Genomic DNA, 26335 nt, shown 5'->3' with positions numbered 1-26335 from the left:
TAGGATGTGTAGCAATGTAAGTACTGTTTCATTATTGGGTAGGTAGGTGGGTGAGACGGCAGGATAAATGACTCGGTTTGCATGGATGAGTAACGACCCAATTCCTCTGTTGAACTAAGGTGTGATTCTTTGGCAGACTAATATTGCTGTGGAGGCTGCGTTAATTGGTATTTGCATACTATGGGGATTACTTTCCACAGATTGCCTTAATTCTGTGTCTGAGATTATGCTGAATCTTCTCCGTGGTGTTTTTACCTCATACTGCATTTGCTCAGGGATTCTGCTCAAAAGGGGGAGTTCTCCTTCACTCGGGAGCACAGGTGCATGGTGTGAGGTAAAGCGGTTTATGTGGAAAATAAAGATATCTGCATTCAAACATACTTTTTTGATAATGGGAAGTTTAGTATGTAATTTGGTGCCAATTTAAGATAATTTCGTTTCCTGCTAGAAAGACGTGAACTGAACCGCAGTATGTGTTAGCTCTTTCTAGTCTTTGAGAAGTATCAAAGTTAGGGAGCTGGAGGGATAACGCTGGGGGCTGAGAATAGGGAGCCTGCAGTTTTATTCTTGCCCTGGCAATTACGCGCTATGTATGTGGCCACAGCATTTAACTCTTACGTGCCTCAGTTTCTCTGCCTGAAAAATAGTGAATTATGCGTTACGCATAGGGAGCCTGTGTAGCATTGTAATTCCTGGTTGTGAAATCGGCTTAAATTTTTTGAAGAGAAGAGTTAATTGTTGCAGGGTAACGCCAGCAGTGCCACAGGCGGGATCCGGGTGCAGACACGTATAATCTCCCAGCTGCCAGCCTTGCAACGTTGCCTCCTATCTTCATTTTCGAGCCCGCTTGAATACGAGCGAGGACGCGGCGGGAGCCGGGCGGCCGCGCACCCCCGGGCTCCGGCCAAATCGGGAGCGAAGAGCTCCCCGGGAAGCCGCCCGCCGCCGAGGGAGAGGGGGAGAAGGCGGCGAGACCCAGCCCGGCAGGCGGGAGTCCCGCGCTGCGCCGGCTGCGGCCAGGCCCGCCAAGAGTTAACGGCGGCTCCCGCGGGGCCGCCGCCGCCTCCCCACCCCGGCGCTACATTATTATTATTTCCCCCCCTTCCCTCGCCTTCCAGTTTTGGCAGGGGATTAAAGTAGCTCCCCCCTGTGGCAGCAGTGACCCAGAAACGAGTTTGATTCACGGAGTCCTTCCTCCATAACAAGTACAAACGTCAGTCAGAGGGAGTCTCTGTGCGTGTGTGTGTGTGTGTGTGTGTGTGTGAGGAGAGTGAGCGCGGGTGTGTGTGTGTGTGTGTGTGTGTGTGTGGCGCAGGGAGCCGCTCTCCGCGCCCGCTCCCCGGCGCCGCGCCGAACTCATGAGGCGGCCCCGAGCCCTCCGCGCAGGGGGAGCCCGGCCGCGCCGCCCGCCCTCGCCGCCGCCGCCGCCTCGCCGCCGCCGCCGCCAGCAGGTAACCGTGCCCGCCGCCGCAGCGCCAGCCGGGGGAGCCGCCAGCACAGCCATATTTGATGGTTTTTTTTGTCGCTCCGGAGGCGGCGAGAGAGCAGTTTCGTGCCGAAGGTCGCTGCCTAGTGGAAATAAGATAGTACGTCATTAACATGGCGCCAAGAGCCGTGCGGCTCGGTACGGGGCGAGGGGAGGCGGCCGAGTTGCGGCTCCGCTATCCCACAAGCAACTTGTGCCGGGCTGGGGCGGGCGGGAGGGACGGGGCGGTGGGAGGAGGGAGGGGAGGTTGCGCTGCCGCTCGGCGCGGCGGGCCGGTGCCGGCAGCGGCGGGCGGCTTTTTGTTCCGCTGCGGGCTCCGGCGCGGCAAGTAAGGACCGCGCAGCTTTCAAGGTGCAGCGGCCAAGTGAGCTGACGGCGTGCCGCGCTCCCGGCCCCGCGCCTCGGGCGTCGCTGCGGGCTGCGCCGGGGGGGGCGCCTCGGGGGCATGGCCGGGCATCACCCTCCGCGGAAAGTAGGAAGCGTTGGAGCAACTTGGTAGACAGATGGCAATGGCAGAGCGCAGGTCCTGCTCAGATATTGATGTGTAGGAAGGGGGCGGGGGGAGCCATGGCCAGTGTCTGTCACCGTGTCACCCACATGTCCACGAGACCCAGCGCCTCTCGCCGAGGGCGGGGAGCGTGTGCGTGGGGGAGGAGGTGTTTGTGTGCAGAAGCAGCTTTGTAGTTACACTGACCCCCCAGTCGCACTTGGCTTTCGCTTGTAGGAAAAAAAAAAAAATGCTTGGAAAGCATAAAAACTGCTCATCGGTGAAATTAAGCAGAAGTTGCCTTTCGGAGCGGGAGAGCCGCAGCCGGTTAGTCGTGTGCTCGATGGACGCAGGAGGGTGTGCTCTGGAGCACCGCTGGGTGTTCCGCAGGAGGTGGAGAGCGGCGGGCTGTCATAGGTGCTCCGGTCCCGTCCCCCCCCGCCCCGAGGCGAGCGCACGGTGTCTCCTGCTGGAGAGCAACTTGCGAGAGCCCTGAAGTGCACGTGTTTGAGAGTGTGTGCGCGGGGGGAGGCGTGCGGAGCTGCCCGGGCCCGCCGGGGAGGGGGGCGGCATCCCTGCCGCCGGGCCGGGCAAAGCGGGGCAGCGGGCAGCAGGTGCACGGCGGCCCCGCAGCGCCCTACCCCGCCCCGGGTCGGGGAGTTGAAGTGTGGGAGCGGAGCGCTGGCAGGAGCGGACACGGGGGGGTGGGAGGGGGGCTCGGCGGGCCCCCTCCCGCGGCTCGGTGGGTGCCTTGGGGCAGGACGTTGCTCTGCCGGCCTCTCGGGGCGGCTGTGGCGCGCCGGGGTGAATCGGCGTGGCCGCGCCGGAGTTTGTTGACGAGGGAACGGAACGTCACCGGCGGTGTCGAAACGCGAACATAACGTAACGTAACCGAACAACAAGCGCGGGGAAGCGGCGGCAAACGCCTGAAGTTGCTCGGGCGCCGGTCAGGGTAGCTCCGCGATTTTCGCTCTTCCCCTGAGGCCTGGCAAGCAAGATGGGTCTGGGCTGCGGTGTGCCAAATAACGGCGTTATTTCTGTGTAACGGTCCGTCCTCGGCCTCCCGCAGGAGGCGAGTGCAGCTCCAGCGATTATTCCACTTGCTGAAATTAGACAAAGCCGCCCTGATTCTGCTGCCACCCTGCCTGTCCCTGGGCTCGGGTAGTCGCCTGCTCGGAGGATGATTTTTTTTCTTTTTTTTTTTTTTTTGCTTTCCCCTTCCCGTTCGCGCCCGGCAGCTCATTAACGATAGGCGGTGGGGTGTTCATTATTTTGGGGAGGGTGGAGGCAAAGGGTGTTTGTTTGTTTGCACCGCCTGCTGGTTGGTTTCCTGTGATAAGAGGTGATACACAGTTTCCAGAACTGTCTGGGAGTGGGAGGAGAGACAGACACAGAAAATGAGCTCAAGTCTCCTCCGTGCTGCTGCTGCTGCTGCTGCTCAATCCGCCAAACCGCCGTCCCGTCCCGTCCCCCCGCCCCTCCATCGCAGCGTGGAGATGGGGGTGGGTGGGGAAGGTGCTTTGGCCGTTTTCGGCAGCGACAGGGGTTTGGGGGAGAGGGAGCGGAGCCGGGGGCACCAAGTTTGATTTGCAGCCGGGGCCGAGCGGATTGGTGCGGCTGGCGGCGGGGAGGAGCGGGAGAAGGAGCCGGGAGGAGGAGGAGAAGGAGGGGGCGAGCCGGGCCGTTTCAAATGGAAACCGGCGGCCGTGCTGCTGCCCGGGAAGGTGCTACCCCCGCGGGGGATGTGTAGCCCGGCGGCACCCGGGCAGGGAGGCGGCTCCGTCTCCTCTCCCCGCCGCTGGCCGTGTCTCGGCGCCTCCGGAGCCGGCGGCGGCGCCAGGAGCCCTCGGCGCGGGCGTTAACGGCCGGCGAGCGCGGGCAGCCGCCGCCCGCCCGGGCCGGGAGCTGAGGTGGGATCGCTGCGGGAGGAGGAGGAGGAGGAGGAGGAGGAGGGAGAGCCGCCCCGAGCGGTACGCGGCCGGCCTAGAGCCGGCGAGCGTGAGGCGCCGCTTTTGAATTTTCTCTTCGAGCCCCGGCTCCCGCCCTTTGGAAAGGCGGCCCTGAGTTGGCGACCGTTGGCTCGGCGGGTGGCGACCGCTTGTTAGGATCGGTAGAGGCACTGCTCACCTGTGAGACGATTTCAGAAAGCCACGCTTCCCGGGCGGAGTGCGTGCCTCTGACTGACTTCTCCCTCGGTCTCTTTCTTTTCCTTCAGCTGACAGCTTTATTCTAATAAAGTTTATTAGATTCACCCGTAGGTGAAGTCCGTGGGATGTTGAGACCTGTCAGTCGTCCAGTAGGAACTGGCCATGTGTGACATGCAAACGACTGGTTTGTGTGGCTGCACACAAGCCCTAAAAATAGATTGCTTCTCCTTGGATAGCTGTTAGGTAGTATTAGAAATTACGATGGCGTTTAGCAACACGTTTTAGTTGACATTTTAATGTTAAAGCAGGAAGATGCTTTTATGCTAGCTATTTTTTCTTTTTAGAGAAAGATTTAGCTGTGATTTGGAATAATTTCCTTTTTAAGCAGGCGCTGTCTTTTAAGTAAGCCAAAAGCTGCCCACACTTGCAAACCTAAAACCTTCATAAAAGTTATGCCAAAATATACTTGTTATGATTCTATTTCTAGAGGTTTCTCACACTCAGTGGGATATTGTTGAAACAGCAAGAGTTGTACGTTTTAGTGGCAGGATTTTCCCTCTGGCTTCAGATACCACTCGCTCCCTGCTTTTGAGCTATGCTTAATACATATGTTTAAAATAAAATAATAATAATAAACTCCCCTTTCCCCTCACAGCTGCAAATTTCCCTTCCAGCTTCTCTGGTTTCATTCCCAATTCACAGAATATAGTAAAAAAAACTTCCAGTCTTTCCTCAAATGTTTTCTCCGTGTGGTTAGTACTGCTGCTTTGCGCTCCTGTTTTCAGCTGGAGCCGACCAAGCTGACAGCTTTTTCTAGATGGAAGAGTTGAACTGCAATGGGTACAGGGTGAGTTGAATTAATTCATAGAGCCAAATTTATCATTGCTCAAGATTTTGGGCAGTTTCACTAGCACGGTTTGGGAATAATTTGCTGCCGCTGTCCAGATTTGTAAGGTGACATTATGAGCTGACTTGCACAGGTGCATAAATGAGCATGTGGATTGCTGAGAAGTCTTGGGCTGATAAGTCCAAACCGTGCTTCTGCCTTTCCTTGTGAAATTTTGAATAGGTATGCTGAGGTCCGTAGAAATATTCCTTGTGGAGAACACTCTTGGCCTTGGAACATACTTTTTTGTTTCATGAGTCTGGGAGGATTTTTTTCTCCAAATTTAAAGTCTGTGGCTTTTTTGTACTGTGGACTGTGCTACATAATACTGTAGTATTTAAGAACTCTTCTTGTATCTTTGTGACTACAAATGTTGCTATTGAAGCTTTCATAGGTGATAAAGAGGAATTATAAAGTTTTAGGTGGATTTTAATAGTGGAACTTATTTCTGATGTAGTTCCATTTTTATCTTTTTCTTTTTTGGTCTGGGCATAGAAGGAAAAAAACAGGTTTTTTTTCTTGCTGTGTCAGGTGTCGGTTGGTGAAGACTGGGGTGGTGTCATAAACAAGCTATTTAAAAAGAGTACAGTAGTAGAAGCCAAATGTCTTCATCTACTATCCATTTTGTTAAGACTATGTCACACTTCCATTTGTAGAGTAAGTGTTTTGAAGTGATTTCTTGTGTACTAGAGATAATTAGGTCTTGGTTTCATTGCAGTTAGGGGGTTACTTTCAGGAAAAGCCAGTTTTTCAGTTTGTCTTCAGGGTGTACATCTGTCATAATTCTGCTTTCTTCCCATTCTGTCTCTGCAGCTGTTCAGTGCAGTTTATTATAGTGACATCCATTAACACAGTTACAATTAATTGTCTGTCAGAGTTTGAATTATACACTCTTTTTACCCAGAGGTTTATACAGCCCTTAAAAATACTTTAGTAAGAATTGTGCTATGTAAAACCTTTGACCTGAGGATGTAGATTTCTTAATGTATAATTATTTTAAAAAATTTGGTTCTGTTTAGCTATTTGCATAACAAAGACTGACACACTGTACATCTTTGATCATCTCTCTGCTTGGGGTCAAACTGAGTGAAAAAGTGTACTGTGTTCTTAACTGCGCAGAAGTAGCATAAAAAGTTCTGTGGTGTGTTGCACGTTCATGTACACGTGTGCACACTGCCATGCCAGTTTTATGGGGTAATGGCTGGATTTCTGCTCTGAGGAAGCTAGGAAAAAGAATTTGGATTTTTTTCACTCGTATCTGTGCAACTCCTGGGACTTCAGTGTGGAAGAAAAAAAGTAAAAGGAAAGATTTTGGCATTGCTGTCCAGTGTGGTTTTTGTTTTTTGTTGGTTCTTTTAAATTCATCTCTTGTAGAGCTAAGAATAGAGGAGCATGATAATGCGTACTGGTAAAAATAGTGAATTTGCTGTACTGTGTCATGTTGCTGGTTCTAACCCATTGCACTGCATCTGCCAGCAAATACTGGGAAGTAGGCAGAAATGTCCGTATTCCTAACTGTATCTAGGCATTTGTGTAGAGTAAGATGTTTGTTGCTCACCTCCAGAAGGATATGTAAATCCAAATGTTATTTTGTGGCCTGACATTGATTATATTGCATTATCATCTAGTAATTTCATTTGCATAGCATTTTACAAGTATTTTGAAAAAGGCTTAATGCTCTCTTCAAAATACAGTAGCCAGAAGAAACGTTTCAGGCATTGTGATCTTGCCTTTAAAAGTGATCTGAGCAATTGTACCATGTAAGTCCGGAGCTGCGTTTGTCTGTTTGAAGTTTGTACCTAATCAGCGAGTAAAACCCAGAGCTTAGCTTTCAGAGCTAGCGTGATGAAAAAGGGTGGAAAAGCCACTGGTGACGTGTAAAGCGCAGTGCCTTCAGCCTCTGGAGCAGTGCAGCAGAGCGCGTTGCAAGCTGTGCCAGCCTCACCAGTATGCCCTGGTATGGCTAGCTCATCTGAGGGTGCTTGGTGGCTAAAAAGTCATGGCCTCTGCCCCATCTTTGCCATTTATTGCTGCGGTGTGATTGCACGAAGCGCTCTTAGATACTTTGTCCACCCTTGGAAATGGGGTAACACTGCCAGCGGAGTCATGGCTGTTTCTATAAGGCTGTGTGTGGTTGAAGGCTGGCATTTGCCTGAGTCCACTTCCCCGCCCCCTTCCAATAAATGGGTAAATGTTATAATAGAGTCCTCAGGAGAAATAAGTATCAGCATGCTGTGTGTTGGTCTGTCTGATTTCTGAAAGGATGGTTTTAACATGAAGAAACAATCATTTTTCAAGGAAATGAAACTGAAATGATGTACAAAAGTTGCTGGGGTATTAGGAATTTACACGTGCCACTGAAAACTCAGGGAATGTTTGGCTTGGTGATGCAGCAGCCTTTGTTACATTAGGGCTGCTGGACTCTGTTGTAGCTTTTCAAGTGTTGGGCTTACTCTGCAGGTGAACGTATGGGCAAATGCCCTTTGGGGGCTGGTGTAAGAATGTGGGAAAAACAGCTGTAGAAATGTTTGTGATAGAAGATACAGGGTTCAAGGGCACTGCTTGGTTGGCCGCTTCCTTGCTTCAGAGAAGCATTCATTTTGCGAAGGGGGTTGGGAAGTTGTTCTGTGGCATGTGTGGGTGCAGTGAATGTTTTGTGGAAACTTCTGGACTAAACAGCAATTATGTGGTTGCATGCAGTTGTTGGGAATTGAGCTCAGTAACCTGGGTGGTCTCTTCCTCTCCTGCCAGTGTTGCAGGCTGAGTGCATAGTTTCTGCTTACTATTGGTATGAATCTTAAAGCTTGGCTTAAGTGTTTCACCCTTTTTATGCTTACATGTGAATTCTCTTTGCTTACAGGCATAGTGATCATAGCCAATTTGTACCATTAAACTGGCTGTGGTACAATCAGTCTTGATGAACCTGCCTGTACTTCTGACCCGTTGGAATTGACAGACCTACTTCAGTTTCAGAATATGTTTTAATGAGATCAGAGTTGGATCAGATGCATTGTATATGCACCTGAGTATATTAAGTGTATGTCAAAATAAAGTCAAGTGAAAAATACCAACATTTTCATGACTGTGAAGAGTGAGAATTTCAAAGAAAAGTAATATTGCTGGCACTCAAATCTCGGATAAGGAAAGGAAAGAGAATGAAATAAGTAATTTTACTGAAAAGTTTGGTAGTTTTTCCATTCTACCTTTTTCAGTATAAAAATACCTCCTTATTTTTAGTTAAGGATGTCTCATGAAGAATGAGTTACTATAGTTTGTTTTTGTTTTTTTTTTTCTTGAAGACCAAAAAAGCGTTACTTGAACTCACAGTATTCTCTAAACATGCTGGGAAAATGTGTATGTCTGTGATTGAACAGGGAAAGCCTGCACCTTACCATCACTATCCATAATCTGTGTTTACTTTTAATGCAGTTCTTGCTTGACTTTGAGGTCACCATCACCTGATAGAAACTGATAGTCTTTGAGGCAGAGGCAGTGTGATACCCTTAAGAGCAGCAGCATTTCAATCTGTGTGGTTGTAATTCTTACTAGCTGTTCTAGTGTTATCTCTAGAACGTGTGTTCTGAACTGTGGATGTGAACATCTGGTGAGAACGGTTTAAAATGATTTTAGAAGTTGAAAAAAGCTGTTTTATTACTTCTAATGACAAAAAATTCTAGGGGGTTAATCTTAGGAGGTTTGAGATTTGCTTTAAGAAGCCAAATGCTGCTTTTCCATCTGTGCTTTAGCTCCCTGTAAACTCAGGTTAGGTTCAAAGATGGGAAAATGAGATCTCTGGATTTTAACACTTTTTTTTTCACGTGCATCTGTAAAGGAATCGCACAGAAGCTTCATCAAATGGGGTATTTCTTTTAATGTTACTTTTGAGAACACAGACTTTTCAATGTGGCCAACTTCAGAAACCTCGCTAGAGTGGACAAGGAAATTAGCTGCTTTATCTAATACTTTATACTTCAGGAAAGTGGCTTCTGCTCTGGCTTCTCTTATTTCCTGAAGAACTGTGGAGAGTGCTTGAATTGGGAGGTGTGAATACCACTCTCTCCTTTAAACAACAGCAACAACAACAAAGACGTTTAGTTTGTTCTTTAAAGACACGTAGTAGGAAGGAGAAGCTTCCAGGTCTTTCCTTATTTTGTGAATTTGCAGAACGTATGGCTAGGAGAAGATGAACTCAAAATACACTTATCCAAAAAGATGTGGAAGAGCAGGTTTTCGAATTTTCTTGTTCATTGCGAGCTCATGCTGTGTTACTTTGCTTTAGGGTGCATAGTACTTTTCGGACCATGTGGGAATGAACCAAGAAGTGAGGATTTTGACCAGGAATATACAAGTTATATTTCTGAGATAACTTAATTTTTCTTTATTTTCTTCCATATCCACTTTAATTTGTTTATGGGAGATATTTCCATTCTAAGTGATTATGTTCTTTTACATTGCTATTGTTAATATTTCTTTCAATTACAGGAAAAGTATGTGAAGTACTAGAAAAAGTACTTTACAGAAGATATTTAACCCCCTGGTTTTGGCCTTGTAGCAGCTAATTGATTTTTCAGTTCTGTCTTAGCCTGTGTTGGATCTGAATGTTGGCTTTCTGTCTTTATAAGTGACCGTATCAGAACTTGGCTCTGGATCTACTACATTTATACCAGATCGGTATTCAGATGATTTTGATGGTCCAGGCTGGTCTGTGTATTTATTCATTGGCAGCATTTCCGTCTGCCATACACCCAAAGTTCTGGTCTGCTTCAAAGCAATTCTTTTGGAGAAGAATTCTAGCACTGTAAGAGGTTGTCATTTATGATTCTTTATTCTCTGGCATCAGACATTATATGTGAACTTTTACTTTATGAAGTGGAGACAAAAGATCTTGGTGAAGTGAACCATGCGTTTTCTCTGTACCTTTAGTGAGCAAAGTTTGCAGCTTAAAACTGTTACATGTTTCAAAGACAGCCATATTACATCCCCCTCTGGAAAGTCACTCTGTGGGAGGGAGGCTTCTCCCCACCTCTGTTTGTATGTATAATACGAAAAAGGAGGCAATCTTGCAGTGCTCGGGCTCTTAGAACTATATTAAGTTCACTGGAAGTGTAAAATAGAGTCTCACGTTCAGTTGCTTGTGATTTGCTAGTGATGATAAAATGAATTCCCTCAAAAAAATGCTTACTTCTTTTTATATGAATCACTTTTGGAAAAGAAGATATTTTTGTGCTTTTTTTGGAAATAGTGTCAGGCTTTGGATAGGCTTTTTGGGTTTCCTTATTTTGGGAATTAGTCTTCTAAAAGTTGAAAGCATTATTGAGTTTACTACAATGAGACATGTTCTCAGTGAACAAAGTTGAAGTAGTTAACTATACCGAAGGGTCGATGAAAAGAGTTTTGTTGAAAGGTTTCTAGGAAATCCCAACTCACATGAAAATGAGGAGGTTAGATTTTCTGCACCTACCTAAAAGCAAAGTATTTTGGCATCTGATTTCCAAATCTGCATCCCAGAGGGATGTATGAGGCCTTTGCTGCTAGCAGAACACCCAGACCTTGTTGATATCATGATTGATATGTGGTGAGCAAAGATTCAGGGGATTTGATGTGCATCTAGAGTCCTTGTCGGTTTAACTTACGGTGGATATGCCTTTCTGCACTTGTCTTGTCATGTTTTTTCTGCTCTTCAACTTACACTTTTCAATAGCTTTTTACATGTAAATGCTAACTAGCTATTTACAGCTTCCTTAATTTTTCTGAATGTGGTTTCATTTCACAGAGAATACATGCGAAAATACCAGCGCCCTGTGAATAGCAGTTAAAAAGTTACGGAACTTTTTGCCTTTACATCACTGGTTCATGTGCAGTTAAACTCAATATTGGTAGAAGTCTGGCAGTTTGGAGGAGTTTCTGTGTAATCAATTGGTGGTCTGATTCCTGAAAAACAGTTAGTGTTAGGCATGGCACTAGAAATGTGCCTGCAGGAGGGAATAACTCTCTTACCTTAGAGGGTGGTGCCTTCCAGGGCATAGATGATGCATGTTTAGTTAATCTGGGAAATTTGGCTTGCTACTGCTGATGTTTCTTTTTTTTTTATAAATAAGTGGATGACTTTAATCTTTGATTTTGTAAATCTCGCACTTTAAACAGGAATAAACATATTAGCCAAAGTAAATATTTACACAAGCAGTAAAAATGTTATTGTATTGCAAATCTAGTGTCAGAATGGGCAGGGGAAGTTAAGCACATTGACTGCAGATATTTAGTGATTTTAAGACGTCTTAGAACGAAATACGCTTTTATTTTGGGGTGAAAGTGTTGGTGGGGTTGTCATTGATGCTCTCCAGTTTTGTTCACCTGCTTGTATGACTGCCTAATTAAGCATCCTTGAGATATTCACTGTTCATATTTCAGATGCTGTTTAAAGTTGTTTGTTTTCCTTTGTGTGCTGTAAATCCTCAAATGCCATCAGAAACACAACTTGATGACTGTGTATTATTATCTTGGGTTAAGTGCTGTCTCATTGCTTTGCAGGCTGCCTGCTGTTTGCCGTGGAGATCATGAAACGACGTCGGCTTCCTAGCAGCAGTGAGGATTCTGACGACAATGGCAGTAAGTGCTCCTTTGTTGTAGCGTGCAGTAGGTTATGAGTTTGAAAACACGTTTTAATGCAGTGTTTTGTGTGACAGAGGCATTTTGCATATCGGTTGGACTGGTAGAAATGTGTATTTTAAGGATCTAGTTTTGAACTCACTCATTCTGAGCACAGGTGGACAGTAGATTCAGGATCCCCCCCACTATTGACGATACGGTGTTAGTTAATAAGATAAAACAAGAGAAAAAGTCGGTTGCCGTCTTTAAAATCTTTGCAAGCAGCGTAATTTATCATTACAAGGACAGAACTTATATGGAGATATCTGCTAACAGTGTCCACAGGCTTAGTATTTAATAAAAGTTTGCATTAGGATTTTAAATTTGCTTCAGTGTTCTCATACTTTCTTATGCCATGGAAAGGTATATTGCTTCAAACTTAAGTAGAAAAGATTGATAGCGCATAAAAGTTGTTCCTTACTTCGTTTGAAGATTATCTTATTTGGGCAATAACTTTCGAGAATTTGAATTCAGTAAATCAGTAAATTGGATACAGAATTTTTTTTTTTTTAACTGTTTCTCTGCTGACATAACTAACACTGAGCTCTATATGGTATATGTATGTCTTGTGTTTGGATTCCAGGGACTGATAATCCTTCATTTAAACAGAAAAAAAAAGAAAGCGGGGGGGGGGGGGGGGGGGGGGGGGGGGAGATAAAATGGCAGTTTGGGAAATGTGCCAAGGTGTTTTATTTGCCCAAACAAGCAAGTTGATTGTACTCGACAATAGTGCAGCTTAGCCAGTTGTCAGAGAGATTTTCCTGGTTTTAATTTGATCTGTCTGGGTGCACATCTTGAAATCTGAAGTCTTTTGTGAGACTTCAGTCTGAAATGTAACAGAAAATGATCAGGGAGGTTTTCCAGGTGCTTTTGAAAGCTTTACTCTGGGAACGTAGCCCTGTGCTGCACTGTGGCCTTGCATAGGTGACTACTTCACCTGCATGCATTTCTTAGGTGTGTCTGTGCTGCATGGGAGTCTGCTCAGGTATGGCCAAATCTGCACCTTAAAACATCTTTAGGCAAACTATTGCTGAAATGAAGGAGTGGTAAAAGGATTGGAGGAGGTGAGAACTAGCAAGCTGATTAGGAGTTAGTCCAGATAAGGATTGAGTAAAATCTATGAAAGAGGTGTAGGATTTGGCTTGTTTTTGGAGGTCTACCTGCAGTTGGGGGATTTTGGAAGAAAAAAATCCTGAATCAGACCTATTTTTTCTTTGTTAGAAGTTTACTTGGTCTTATAAAAATTCAAGTTGGTGTATTTCCTCAAAGGTGACGTGGACTTCCCCAAAACAAAGATGTGGTTTTACTTGTAAAATAGACAGGTAGCAGCAAATGGGATGTCTTTCATTAGAATTTTGCTTTACCCTTTTTTCATTCCCTAGCATCTTTATATAATAGTGTTTCACTTTGATAATAGTGTTTATTTTCACTCTTACTTGTTTTTTTTTTACTCTTTGATCCCTTCATATGCCTTGTGTTACAGGCTTTACCAAATAACATATGAAGCAGATAATCTTGGAATTGAAGTTCTGAAATAGAGACAATTGACTTATCTGTTGCTGATTATAATGCTTGTTTGTAATGTCATTCGATATATAACTATCTGGAATAGAGCTGTCGACTTACTGAATTATGTTTTCCAAAAAATTGTATTTTCATCTGTTCCATGGATCAAGATCTAAGAAAATGAGTTAGGAAAAGAAAAACAAACCCTTGCCCTTTTACGATTTCTCTATTTTAAAGCCTAATTAATATGAATAACTATCTGTTGAATAAATTACATGGCAAAAAGCAGTGAAATTTTAAAAGTACTTTCAAGTATTGTTTGAAATATATACCGCTTCCCTTTCGTAACGCTCTTTTTTTTCCTGACTTGATTATGTTGTTTTCCCCATGTGAAGTTACTGGGCAAATTTAGATACAGGTTCCTGCATATTCATTCTGTTACTATACACATGTTCAGGAAGATCAAGGGTTAATAATCAGAAGCTGAGATAACATTTAATGTAGGGTCAGCGTCTCCAAGGCTTTTTGTCATTCACACTTCCCTGAGAACAACATCTGACGCTCAGGCCCTTTCTCTCCACTTTTCCTGTTATAGGAGATACCAGTAGTTCCTTGCAACTGTGTTTGAATGTCAAGGGTCTCCCCTTACAGGTTTCACCTTCATTTAATCTTTTCTTGTCTTTAGTAGAATTACTGATTACTCTCACTATGTTAATTTCTGTATTACTACTTTGTCAGTAGTATCTCTGATGCACTGTACTGATAGTAGTGTTAGAAGGGTAAGCAAATTTTGTTGCCTAAAAAAATCAAAGGTAAAAATTTCTGTGAATTTCTGGGCTCTGTGTTGAAGGCTTTAAGTTTTTCACTAGCTATTTTTCCTTCTCAGAGTTTCCAGAGGCAGAAAACAATTAAATAGACTATTCTGAGCACTTCAAACAGCCGTCTTCTAATTGAAAAGTTGAAATTTTAATCAACACTTAGTTGGAATCCTATTGCCAAACATCTGCTTCCCATCAGTCAGTGGCATCTCTTGACCCTCCAGTGCGCTTCCTGCATTCCCATCATACTGAACTCGATAGTCCTTCAGCTTAGACCTCAGCACTGCTCTCCCTCATCTCGCAAGGTGAGGATTGGGCCTCCAGCTGTTGGGTTTCTTCAGTTCTGAAGTTGAGTTTTCATACTGTGCCTTAGTAGACTGTGTGATCAGGCAGCTCAGATTCATCATGAGTGTCATTGGATAAATGTTGTTGGAGTAACCTGAATGATGAGGCTTGTCTGGGGTAGACTCCAGCGGGTAGACTAGTGCCACCTGGAAAATATTTTGACATGAAGAAATACACATTTTATTTTATTGAACTCAGGAACCTGAATATTTATAAGGTAATAATAATGATGCTACTAATAATGGAATTTATCTAAAAAATAAATGAACATACAAAGATTGTTTTCCATTAGATCACTGAACTGAATCAGTTTCCTTGGTAGTCACAAGGTGATAGAAAAACAAACCTCATACCCTAAGCACTAAAAATGTATTATACTGAAGATATAAGCGTATCTGTAGTTCTTCAGAGGAAGAAAAAGGTGCTCTCCTTTTGTGAGATGAAAAAAGGGAGAATCATTTTCATTTAGGGGTGAAACACACAACAGAATGCTTAACAACATAGCTGCAGTCCTAGAGTACATACATGTATTTACTGACTTATGTAAGATACTTCAGTGTGGGTGGTTATATATTAGTTGCAGTATTTTAAAGCCTTGCAGCTTGAAGACAGAACCTTTGCTTTTCTCATCACTTCTTTTTTTGCCCTCTGACTTGATTCTTTCCCAAAAGCTAAGTGCAGACTTCAAGCCCCCGAAAGTGTTTATGTCCTTCAGCCTAACTACTGAAAATTGTTAAGCTGTGTCTCCTTAAAATCAGAGTTCTAAATCCTCATTTAGACATGAGGCCAAAATAGCGTATTTGAAGCACTGAGCAAGAGTTGTCATTGAAAGTTGTGCACAGCAGTTCTGCAGTTAGTCCCTGGATATCTCAGTGTGTTCTCAGAGATTTTGTTTTCTGAAATTGTAGGTCACTTTTGAACATTTTATCCATGAAATATAATTGAACAAAAAATGGCTGCAGGCATAGTTCTGGATTTTGAACTTTTGTCTAAATGCAGAGGAATGGTATTGGGAGAGGCTTGGGGAAGAGTTTAAGATTACTGGCACCTCAAAGTAATCTTTTTTTTTGTCATCTGGCAGCTTGTTAGTTTCTGTCCCTTTCCAGATAATGTATTACAGCAACTATAATAGATGTTAGTATTAGCCAGGCCCATCATAAAAGCCTGGTGATGTATATGCCGTCTTCTTCAAAACCTGTATTAAGTAAATTAGTAATGTTTACCTCAAACTCAGTTACATCATTGTTATCTGTATGGCTGGCTTGGACTTTGATAGTTGTTAAGCAGTTTTTGTTACATTGTATTTTAGTTTGCTCCTCCTTGCAAAAACTCCTTCTCTTTATGATTCCAGGTCTTAGTCTAATTAAATGTTAGATACTGAAGCCTTTTATCTTTCCTGCTCAGTGTTTGACTTGACTTTTTAGCCTCCTTGGTCTGTAAATCTGCAAAGGTGGTTCGTGCTCAATACTCCATATGCTTTGTTTCCTGGTGAGATAAACTTGTGCCATGGAGTAGTTTCCATTTATAGCTTCAGGGCATTCCTTTTGCACAAATTGCTTGGACACGTGGACAGATTGTGTTTGAGACAAGATCTGAAGCTCAGACAGTTGTATTGTAGAGAGCTTGGGTGAAATCCAGGCCCTCCTTGATGTCAAAGAGAGTTTGGTCGCTGTTTTCCATGAGCAAGGAATTCAGAGCATGATTTTCTTCACACTTTACTTGCTCCCACAATGCCTCTTCATTTATTCTTGGAGGGGTTATCAATTCATCGTACTCCTACATGCAGAGTGTCTGAGAGAAGAACTGAAGACGCAGATGAAAAATACTTCTAAGATTTACAAGGTTTCACATCAGTTCCAAGAAGTGAAACATTTAATACTTACGGATTATGGAATATAGTTCTGTAATTTAGATGGACCCTTATTCTATCATTGCTAAACAAATGTTATTTTAAAGTTAAACATATTTTGCCAATATCCGTTGCTCTGACTGAATGATGGGGATCTTAGATTTAGAAAGGGCTTTTCATCCCAGTGGATTCCCATTGTGTTTGAGATGGATCCCAGAGTGCCTTCACAAAGGTTGCTGAGTACATAACCTCAGGTGTGTGTGTCATTTACCACAGAATTGCAGCCGCTGCTGGCCTGAAATGTGGCAATTACTTAGCAGTGTGCATAATGCTGTGCAGCGTTTTATGAAAAGGAAGTGAAGAACATTTTTCGGTTTTCAGTTGGACTGGCTGGTAGGTGAGGGATGGCGATTAAACAACAGAATGTAATGTCGTTACAGTGCTAGAATTTGGGCAAAGCAGCAAGTTTAGCAGTCACTACTATGCTTTTGAAAAAGGGTTGTGGCATTTGGAGTGATAACAAATGGTCAGAACTAGCATCTTACCTGAAGGTTAGGCTCACTGGGGCAGGGTGACTTTTGGTGAAGTTGTATGCTTTTGAGCACTCTGGAAGAGTGATGTGAAAGACTTATCTGGGCTGGTAGGATATCGCATCTGAGGAAGGGACATCACATAATCATCACCGTTGTTTTTGGAGAGGCACGTTTTTCTTTACGAGACTGCTAATGCTGAGTACACCTAGCTCCACTGGAGTTTTAAGGCCTGACAACATCATGTTATCAACCTATGAAGGCTAGCTTGGGAGGTGCTCAAATTGACTTTGATAACCTGCATTAAACTTGCACTACAACTTTGTATACTGTTATGGTGCAGCATTGCTACAGTGGGAAGCCTTGGGCTAGGGAGCTGGAGTGGCGCTTGGGTCTTGTGATAAAAAGCAAGATGGGGTCTAGGAATTCCTCACTGTTAGAAGAGCGACACATGCCTATGCATGGTTATGCGTGTGTTCTTTGAGATTATAAAACTCAAATGCGTGCTACTGAGAAAAGAGATGATAGGAGGGAACTTGTATTGAACTGCTGTGGCAGGGAGCTGCGAAGACTGTTCATTATGTGTGTCAGATACTGAGCAATTGTGCGATGTTGTTGTAAAGCACTCCAGAGATCATATGGATCCATGCATTGTTCAGCAGCCGCAACTGGGTGGTTGTCAAATGACACTAAATTTTGAGTAGGATCAGTGTTGACAAGAGATAAAAGGCCATTGCTTTTTCTGTTTTGATCTTGAATGAGATTCTTGTATAATAATATGCTATTATATAACGATAAGGAAGATAGATCGGCAAATCCTCCAGCAACAGAAACATGAGAAGGGGTATTTGGCTATGTGAAACGATGTTGTAGGTTGTGTTTGCGTACGTGCTGCTTTCTCTGTGATAAGGCCTGAAGACTTCTGCACAGACAGCTCTTTCTGTACCTAACATAATGGAAAACTGCCTGTAGAATAGTCTGCTTCTGTTTTCTTTCTGCTGGAATTTGGGTCTAGACATGGAGTTATGTCTAAGTGATATGAAGCCTTACTGTAAAGAGTTGTGGGCCAGGCACTGAGTGGGGAGACTGAGCATCTATGTTTTCTCTTCAGGCTGCAGATCTTTCTGACAGAGTGTTGGCAGCAGCACCTAGTTGGTCTCAGAGTGAGCTGAGGAACAGTATAGGCATCTGGAAATGCCAGTGTTAAGCAGAAGTGACAGCCAGACATACATCCATGTCGGGGATGTTTTGCTCTGTTGTGCTGCCTGGTGTAATGGTGTAGCGGGAGTGTATTTACGGTGGGAGAAGTGCTTTCCGACGCCCAGTGATGTGAGGCTTTGAAGTGTTCAGAGGCTGTAGCAGCAGGTACTTCTCCAGGGACACAGCTGCGTGCCTTGCAGGTGGCTTTACAACAGCCTTGTGCGTGACACATAATAGCTGAGCCTTCTCTGCTCATGCTGAGTAGTTGTGGGGTAGAATTCCCGGAGGGCTTGAATTGCTTTATTGGTCCCGAGGAATTTTCTGTTTTGATGGGCTTTTTTGGAATCAAAACATACTCTTGACAGATCATTTAATAAATTGATACAGTTAAAATTGATTATGTTTTTCCTTTTGGGAACAGTGTGTTCTTCACAAATACGGAAAAAGAATTCACACTCCTTGATTGCTTTCTTTTATTATCAGGAGGTGTATGTGTTATATACACCCTATAGCGGTATTATAGAAACACTGTATTTACAGTGTAAGGTGTATATAATAGCCTAGGGGAACAGAAAGTTTTTCTAGTCGAGTCATAGAAGTTGCCTTTCTAGCACCGGTAGAGCTTTGCCTCTCTTGCTGTGAATTACACCTCGTTAGTGGTTTGGGATTTCTTTTTGCTTTTTGTCTATAAGTGGATAAATGCAAAGGGAAAACTGAGACATGTAGTAAGAGTATGATCCTCCTCCCATTGTTCTCAGTGATGAAGATGTTTTAAAGCATCCGAACACCTAGGCCATCTGAAAGGATCCTAACTATAAAAGAACCAGAATGGTCTTGGTGTATCTCCTGGAGTGATGGTGCTAGCTAGGCTACTATGTTCATTCTTACCTTGCACAATCGTGTAACAGGATAGGCACTTAATAAGACACCTTTTATCTCTGATGTCTAATGATGATAGTGATGCATGTTTTGGATGTGTTTAGTTTTGTGCTTTGGAGTTGCGTATTTTTCATATTCACTGTTATTCACATGGCTTTTGGTAGTATGGGCTCTCTTAACATCTCATTAATTTTCCATCTGCTGTAGAACTCATTTCTCCCATGAGGTATATAATGTTATCTTACAAAAGTTTTACATCTTCCAAATCCCAGTGATTCAGACTTCCCTTATGGTTTTTTGTTATTTTACCAAAACTGGGTTTAACTCTGTCTTGATCTTTAGTTGTTTTTCTAGTCTTGGTGATCCTAATCCAGTTTGGGACTAAGGCTAGTATTCAGAAAACTGTTGATGAATGTAGTCATTTTGGATACTTAATGCAAGAGGATAATTTTGGTGGAAAGCATCTGGAATCCTTCTAAAATAACTCAATTAGGTTCATGTGCTTTTATAACACAGAAGAGATTTGTTTTGAATCCTGTGTTTGTTTTGACCACAGTAGATTGTTCCTTCCGTATAATCCAGGAATGGTTCTTACTTCATGTATTTAGACGTAAAAATCAGATCATTAATCACTGAAGTAGCTGTAATTGCCTGTGAACTTTTTCTTTCAGTGAGGTCCCTCTTCTGGATTGGGTATGAAAATACGGAAAGAATGCTTAAAAGACAAGTAACATCCTTCATTTTCCTCCTGCACTTCTATTGGTATACTCTGAGTGGGTGGATTGCTTATTAATGAAAGCAGCTTTGGGTAATTCAGTGACCTGGTCTTGGCACTGTTGAAGGCAGTGATATTTTGCCATTAACTTCAATGGAAGCAGAGTTGAAACTCTTATTTGAGATTTCAAAAGTCGTTAAATTTAATACTGTTGTGGGCTGGCTATTTTACTATCATTTGGCTGGCTCCTTCAATTTCTTGCACTTTTGTGTCTAAGTGGTGATGGTTGTTTGAATCTGCGAATGCATGCCTTATAGTTGGGTTTTGTTTATTCAGTGAGTAAATGTTTTCCCTATTGAAGTGAAGCCCATGCCAAAGGTCATCTGTTAGCTACAGTTACAGATCTTAGTAAGTAGTAAAATCTCAGTCCCATGAGAAATTCTTCCACCTTTTTCTCCTAGTATTATGTACAGTCAGTTTATACTGCTCAGAAAAATACAGTAGTCTCTTCAGTAACTTACTAAAACCATTGTGCGTTTTCACTATGCATTCACTAATTTTATGTGCAAGGAAACAGCTATTACTAAACTAGGTAAGAAACTATTTTTTCCCTTATTCATTGTAGGAAGTTAGTTGGCATAGAAAAAATACTCATTATAATATATCTTGAGGAAGGCTGGCTGCGTTTGAGTTGTCCCTTTTGCATGGAAATTTTATGTAGTGTGCTTTCGTATAGCGCTTAAAAAGTAATTTAAAATGAAGATTCTGTAGTTTTGATGCTAAGAGTTGACCTTTCATGTTGCATGGAACAGTTAATTAATCCAGTGGCCTAACACTTGTGTACACGGACTGTGTCTAAAATAGAAGTACAGATTTAAGACGCTATTTTGATGTGTAGCATCTGCAGATGACACAGTAAAGAAATGGAGATGGAAGATATGGTAGGGATTATTTTACTCCTCACCTTTGTAGCTTCTCTGTGGCATGAGAGACACCTGGAAATCCATCTTTTAATACCTACATAAAAAAAAAAAAAGCAGCCCATATGCTTGCTTACTTGTCTTCAGTTTATGGTAAACTGTCATCAGAGCTGAATTAAAGCACACGGGTAAAGATCCAGAAGTACATCCTACTGCTACTGCTCTAATTTTGCCAGATGCATGCATTACTTGGGAACAACTGTATTAAAGCCTCCAGACTCACCAGCTCTTCTCCCACAGAAACTTCAGAATCAAACACCACTTTGCCAATACAGCTGCTTGTTCTTAATTCCTTATCTTGTATGCAGGCTCCCTCCCCTGGGTCCAACAGTGTACAAAACACTCAGAGCCACAAATGAATTAGAAATTTCAAAGTGTCTGACTTGCTGTGGTGCAGTGGTCTAACTAGCTGAATACCTCAGTGGCAGATAGTTGGTCAGGTATTAATGTCTTGCCGATGGAAAATATCAGAACCCACGAGAACTGAATACTAATCTGTGTGGGTATGTATATGGTCTATGTCTTCTAGTGAGGCTGTTGATTAAAGAAATCACATCTGTCTGAATGTTAAAATGTTAATATTTATATTGTTATATTGCAGGAAAAATCTGTTTTTCTGTCATGAATGTAGGTGTATATCTGACACTTTTTGAGTGATTTCACTTACTCCCCTCTGACTTTTTTAGGTTGAGTTTGGGTATGGGCTGATAGGATCCTCAGAAGGAGTTTATACTGCTGCTTGTGTTTTTTCTTCAGTTTTCAAGAGAACATTTAAACGGAATGGTAGTTAAATGATCGTGGGAGTCTGGCTTTCCACACAGATTAGTAAATGGCAGTCGGTCACTTTTTTCCCTTTTCTTTTTTTCCCTTCATAGAAATAGAAAATTATAATTGTAAAATAGAAGGGCTTAGGAAAAGTGCCCATGACTTTTTAAAAACCTTTCAAATCACCAGCTTTTATATTAAAACACTAACATTTGCTTAAAATAATCTTTTCTGTATTCTTACCGCAGAAGATGAGATTTTTAGCTGTTTGCTGCGTACCTTGCTTCAATTTTGACCATTATGCATGTTCTGCGTAACGTCTTATTCATTGCTGTGTTACAGAGTGGTTTTTATTGGGGCAGATTCCTTAATGTATTACTAACTGAAAAGAGAAGACAAAAGCGTAACTACAACATAACGAATTCTTCTGATGACTTGTTACTCAGTCATATCTTTCCAATGAAAGTCTTGGACAGTCACTTCACTTTGAAAATAATTTTAGTTTTTAATGGAGAACTTACCCCATCCTATGCAGTCTGTTTTTGAACAGTGCTTTCTGATCCCCAAGAGGTTTCTGCTGGATGATGTGAGGCAATGTTGCTCTTATGGAGTGCAGCCTTACACTTTTTACTCCTAGCATTTATGTGCATGAGCAGTGTGGGAAGGTCTTTGCATCGGTTCTGTTTATTTGTCTACAGTTAATGCAAGAGTTGCAAAATCTGTGTTCATCCTTCAGAGTTCAACATGTAGGTCCTAGCTTCCCTGTCATATAGACCTTATTACAAGTCCTTCATCTGTCCAACCCATAAGGATTTATTAGCTTTTTTTTCATTACTGCTGTGTAGTTGGCAGTGGAAAATACCTGCCGTACCTGTAAATCTCATTGAATTAAAATTAGTTGATTTGCACAGGTATAATATACTCTGTTGTCAAAGCACTACCTTATCAATGGAGTGTAGATTCTTTCTCTTTTTCCTTTTCTCCTGTTACAGTATTTCTGAAAGCTGACAGAGACTCTGTCAAAAGGTTTCAAGGCAAAAAGGTGTAATTTGTTTGGAATGTAATGAATAATTATGCAGATAAAAATTGTACCACCTCACTGAGAGATTTGCTCAGGAGAAGAGACCGCAGCTTGTTTCGTGGGCTCTACTGTGTGTGCATGGCAGTGTGCTTCATTTTGAAAAGGCTTGCTCTAGTAAAAATTGGGTAACCGATATAGATATTTAGGACATCAATACATTAGCTTCAAAGAGTACATCTCAGGCTATCAGCAGACCTCCTGGTCAGTTATTAATCTGCAGAAAGTGGTTTATTGATGCTCAGGGGGAAGCGTGTTAGGAGGTAGCTTTGTTCAAATGTTGGGTGGAAGGCTGGTAAGTGCAGTGCAGCCAATACGTGCATGTATCAGTAGAAAATTATAAACAAAACCAGAAGAGTGATCACAGAAGTTTACGACTGAGTAACTTTTCTTTCCTGGTTCCTCCTCATTGAAGGAGTCTTTTGGAGGTTTGTCATAGAAGCCTGACTCTGGCTTGCCTTACTCATATAGTCCCACTGGAGCCAATTGGCCGCCTTGGGTGTGCAGGGAGAGCAAAGGCTTTTATTGATAGATGGCAGCAGTGTCTGCAAATGATCATTTCTGTATCCTAGGTCTGTCCACCTGGTCCCAGCATTCCAGATCTCGACATCGGAGGACTTCGTGTTCCAGACATGAAGATCGAAAACCTTCTGAGGTATTTCTGGAATTTGATTTGCTTTTTGTTACATCTATCAAATACAAAGCCGTATACGTGTTCTGGTAACGGATCCATTTCTTCTGATTTACATTTTCTTTTCTTTTTGCTACATTTTAGCTGGCACCTGCCCTCTACCCCCCACCTCTTTTTTTTTTTTTTTTTTTTTTTTTTGCCAGGAGACAGGGAGTTCAGCTGTTGGCGCAGCCACTGCCAGTACCAGTTTCTGTCTGTGAATTTTGTAACAGTCTGACACCCATTCAACATAGCTGCGGAGTCTTTCTTCTAGTATTTTAGGCATCAGGGTTTATTTGTAGCTTGATTTGTGAACAGTGAAAATTTACATTAGGTGCATTTATTTCATAGTTGGTATTGGGTCTTGGTATGTGATCTTTGTTAAAGTGCTTGTCAAACTAGAAATCTGCTTCCTGACAGTTCTGTCTTGCGTAGTGCTTTGAGGAAATCCTGTCAAGGGAGATAAAAATCTTTGAACTTTCCAGAATGGATCAACTGTTAGTAACACATAAATGGGATCCAGTTCTTTGGAAATATTCTTGCTGAATCTCCCTATCTTCAGGCAAATACTACACTGCGGGCTTTGTAGAGGCTCCAAAGAAAGTATTAGCTTTGGGAGATGGAATTTCTTCATTTAATGTACTTGCCCAATACATGTATATCTGATGCATTAGTGAGTGATTGATGTTGAGAAAAAACATGCTTTATTAATCTCCCCAATGACAGTACGCCTAAGTCCCAGAGAAGAGTTTTCATGAGAAGAATCCCATTCATTGTTCCGTGTGAACTACAGCTAGTACTGGTGATTTCCAATCTTTTGTTTTTGATTGTTGGCTGTTAAAGACCTTCTTTTTTTTTGGTGAATTTATTCTTGCTGGTGATAGGCTTGCTTTCCTTAGTTATCTTTTGTACATCCTTTAGAAGTAGCCCCTTAGACCCAGTTTTGAGAACTACCTCATGAAAGGCCATCAAGAAATAATCTGAGATAATTACGAATCTTGCTGCTGTTTTTTGTGTGCTTCTGTTTTCTCCTCTCCCTTTCCCTGCATTTGTTGTCAGAATCTTTGCAGTTTTGTCCTGTTCTCTCTTGTTTTCTCAGCCTGGGTGGACTTCTCATATACTTCCCTTTAGCTCTGTTCCCCAGTCTTTTCCCTCCCTCCCTCCGTTTGCATTGTCTCTGCTCGCCACAGCACACTATTCTGATGATAAGTGTGCTGCAGAAAAGTGACACTTGCTAAACTCCCTGGGTGAAATCCTGGTCTCATTGAAGTTGGTGGCAAAATTCCCATTGACTTCAGCGTGGCCAGGGTTTCACCCTTTAGCTTTGAAGTGTTCAGTGCTTCTGAGAGCCAGCACTTCTGTAAGCTCTGCTTTGCTCCAGGCAGTCTGATTGCATCAGAAATTAGAGCAGAAAGAATGGTGTCACAGGGCCACTGGCCTGGGAAGGAGTTTCTTGGCTGTCAGGTGCTCCATTAGCTTTGCTTCTGAGGGAGTTTTGTGACAAATTTATCTAAGAGCCTGAGTTACTTTGGCTTTCAGATTGAGCAAGTTTTGCGTCCCATTTTATATTTTTAGTCTTCTTTTCATTTGACATTTGATTGCTTTAATTCAAATCACCTAGAAGTGCAGAATCCCCTGGCCAGCTGTGCTTGTTTGTTTTGTGAGCCAGTTTACTTTGTGGCTTATTTTTCATTTCTTGATTGGAGCCTCACAGGACTTGTAATAGGATTGTTTAAAACATTTCATTATATTTCATTACCTGCATTCACTCTTTCCTTCATATGGTAATATTATTCTTTATTTTTTAATGTTGGCAGTTTTTCTGAACACGTCAAGACAAGTGTTAAGAAAAATGTCATGATTTTATGTTATTTTTATGACAAAACGAGAGTGGAAACAGAAACATACTGAGACAAGTGGGGTAGTATGTGTGTGTTGGGAGGGAGGAGAGGTTTCAAGATGTGCACTGTGGTAAGGCAAATCACACTTTGAAATACTCTCAGAAGTAGAATTAACCATCAGGTTCACTGTTTCCCTAAAATCCTTCCCCAAAATTGTAAGGAATCTATTGAGGTTTCAGGTGTGTGAATAGCGTATGACAGAAGCTGCTGTTCTGGGGAGGCCTGCCTCATTAGCACTCTGTATAGATCTGGTTCTTCCTCAGCCATATGCAACAGTTGGCGGGAGCTAACGTAAAACAGTGTGGCCATTGGTTTGGGACTGGGAGGTTGTGTCACTTTGCCTCCTTAGCAGCCCAATAAGAAAATCTAGGAGCACTGCCCTGATAATCTGTCTTTTCCTTTGTAACTGTGCAACGTGGGGCTGGGTGGATGTTGACTCTGTCCGCCACAAACTGAGAAGTCTGCAGGGGAACTTTTCTTAAGATGTTACCTATCTTCTTGTTGTCCTGGTGGTGCTTATTTTCTGTCGCCTGGTTGCTTTTTAACCCTTTCCTTCGAACGTGGCATTGAGTAGTTAAAAACTTGTGGTTGTGGAGGTGAGGAGTGCCAAGTGCCGTTGCTGTAGTCTACAGCAGCCTTGCCTTACGGGGCGAGCAGGGTGGGGAGAGCTGGAAGACACGTAAACAAGTGCAGGCTTGTAGTTCTGATGCCTGTGATAGCACCCTTTGCTTTCTGCAGTGCTGACAGGCAGTGGCAAACCAGACTGAAGCTGCCACAACACTACCACAGCATGCCCGCTACAAGAGTGAATCCCTTTTTATTTCACTCTCTGGCTTGTTGAAGACAGCATCGCTGCTTGTTTATGGCTGCTAAACCAAAAGCTGCCAACCATCCTGCTCGTTTTAGAGGTGGATGCCTTTGCAAAGGCAAAGTAAAATTACAGCTATGATGCAGAGGTGTCTGTAGCTGATTGAATAACAAGCACCTGTGCTGAACAGGGAGCTGCCACCAGAATTCCAGTTTGGGTCTTGCTTTATTTGATCTTTTGGGTTATTATTTTAAATACTTGCACAAAGAGTCATCTCCTTAGAATTTCCTCTTGCGGCTGGTCATGGTAGAGTCACGCCTTGATTTCTACCACAGGGAATTTCTAGAATGTCTTTGGATTAGTCAGAGCTCCAATAATTAAAAAAAAATCCAAAAAACCTTGGAGCAGAAATGAGTCTTCCTTGTGCTGCTGTTTTAAGACGCAGAGCTCCTGCAGCTTTTATTGCAGCCAAGACAGAGGTAAAAGTGGGTAGCACCTTTTGCATTATGCCTCCAGTGCAGGGGGAGCGCCAGGGCTTGTAGCGGAGTTAGCTGGAAGTCATTCTATCAGTATTTGCACCTTCAGCCACCCCTTTCCCTGCGATGAAGCTAAACTCCTGTCCTGCAGTGGGCTGGGTTAG

At 43.1% G+C, this 26335-nt stretch overlaps 1 protein-coding gene across 2 annotated transcripts in view; it reads left to right on the top strand.

The window, feature by feature from the left end:
- The first annotated feature begins 1400 nt into the window (after positions 1 to 1400).
- The window catches only part of JADE1 (jade family PHD finger 1), a 46438-nt gene continuing 21503 nt past the window's right edge, over positions 1401 to 26335 (top strand). For both annotated transcript variants that reach the window (XM_050895384.1, XM_050895383.1), the window contains exons 1-3: positions 1401 to 1451; positions 11535 to 11612; positions 22889 to 22971. In XM_050895384.1, coding sequence (XP_050751341.1) covers positions 11561 to 11612; positions 22889 to 22971 — 135 coding nt within the window. In that variant the 5' untranslated portion in view covers positions 1401 to 1451; positions 11535 to 11560. The remainder of the gene's footprint in view (positions 1452 to 11534; positions 11613 to 22888; positions 22972 to 26335) is intronic.

Source organism: Gymnogyps californianus, chromosome 4, assembly GCF_018139145.2.
Source record: "Gymnogyps californianus isolate 813 chromosome 4, ASM1813914v2, whole genome shotgun sequence".
Lineage (NCBI taxonomy): Eukaryota > Metazoa > Chordata > Aves > Accipitriformes > Cathartidae > Gymnogyps > Gymnogyps californianus.
This window is presented reverse-complemented; position numbering and strand designations above follow the sequence as displayed.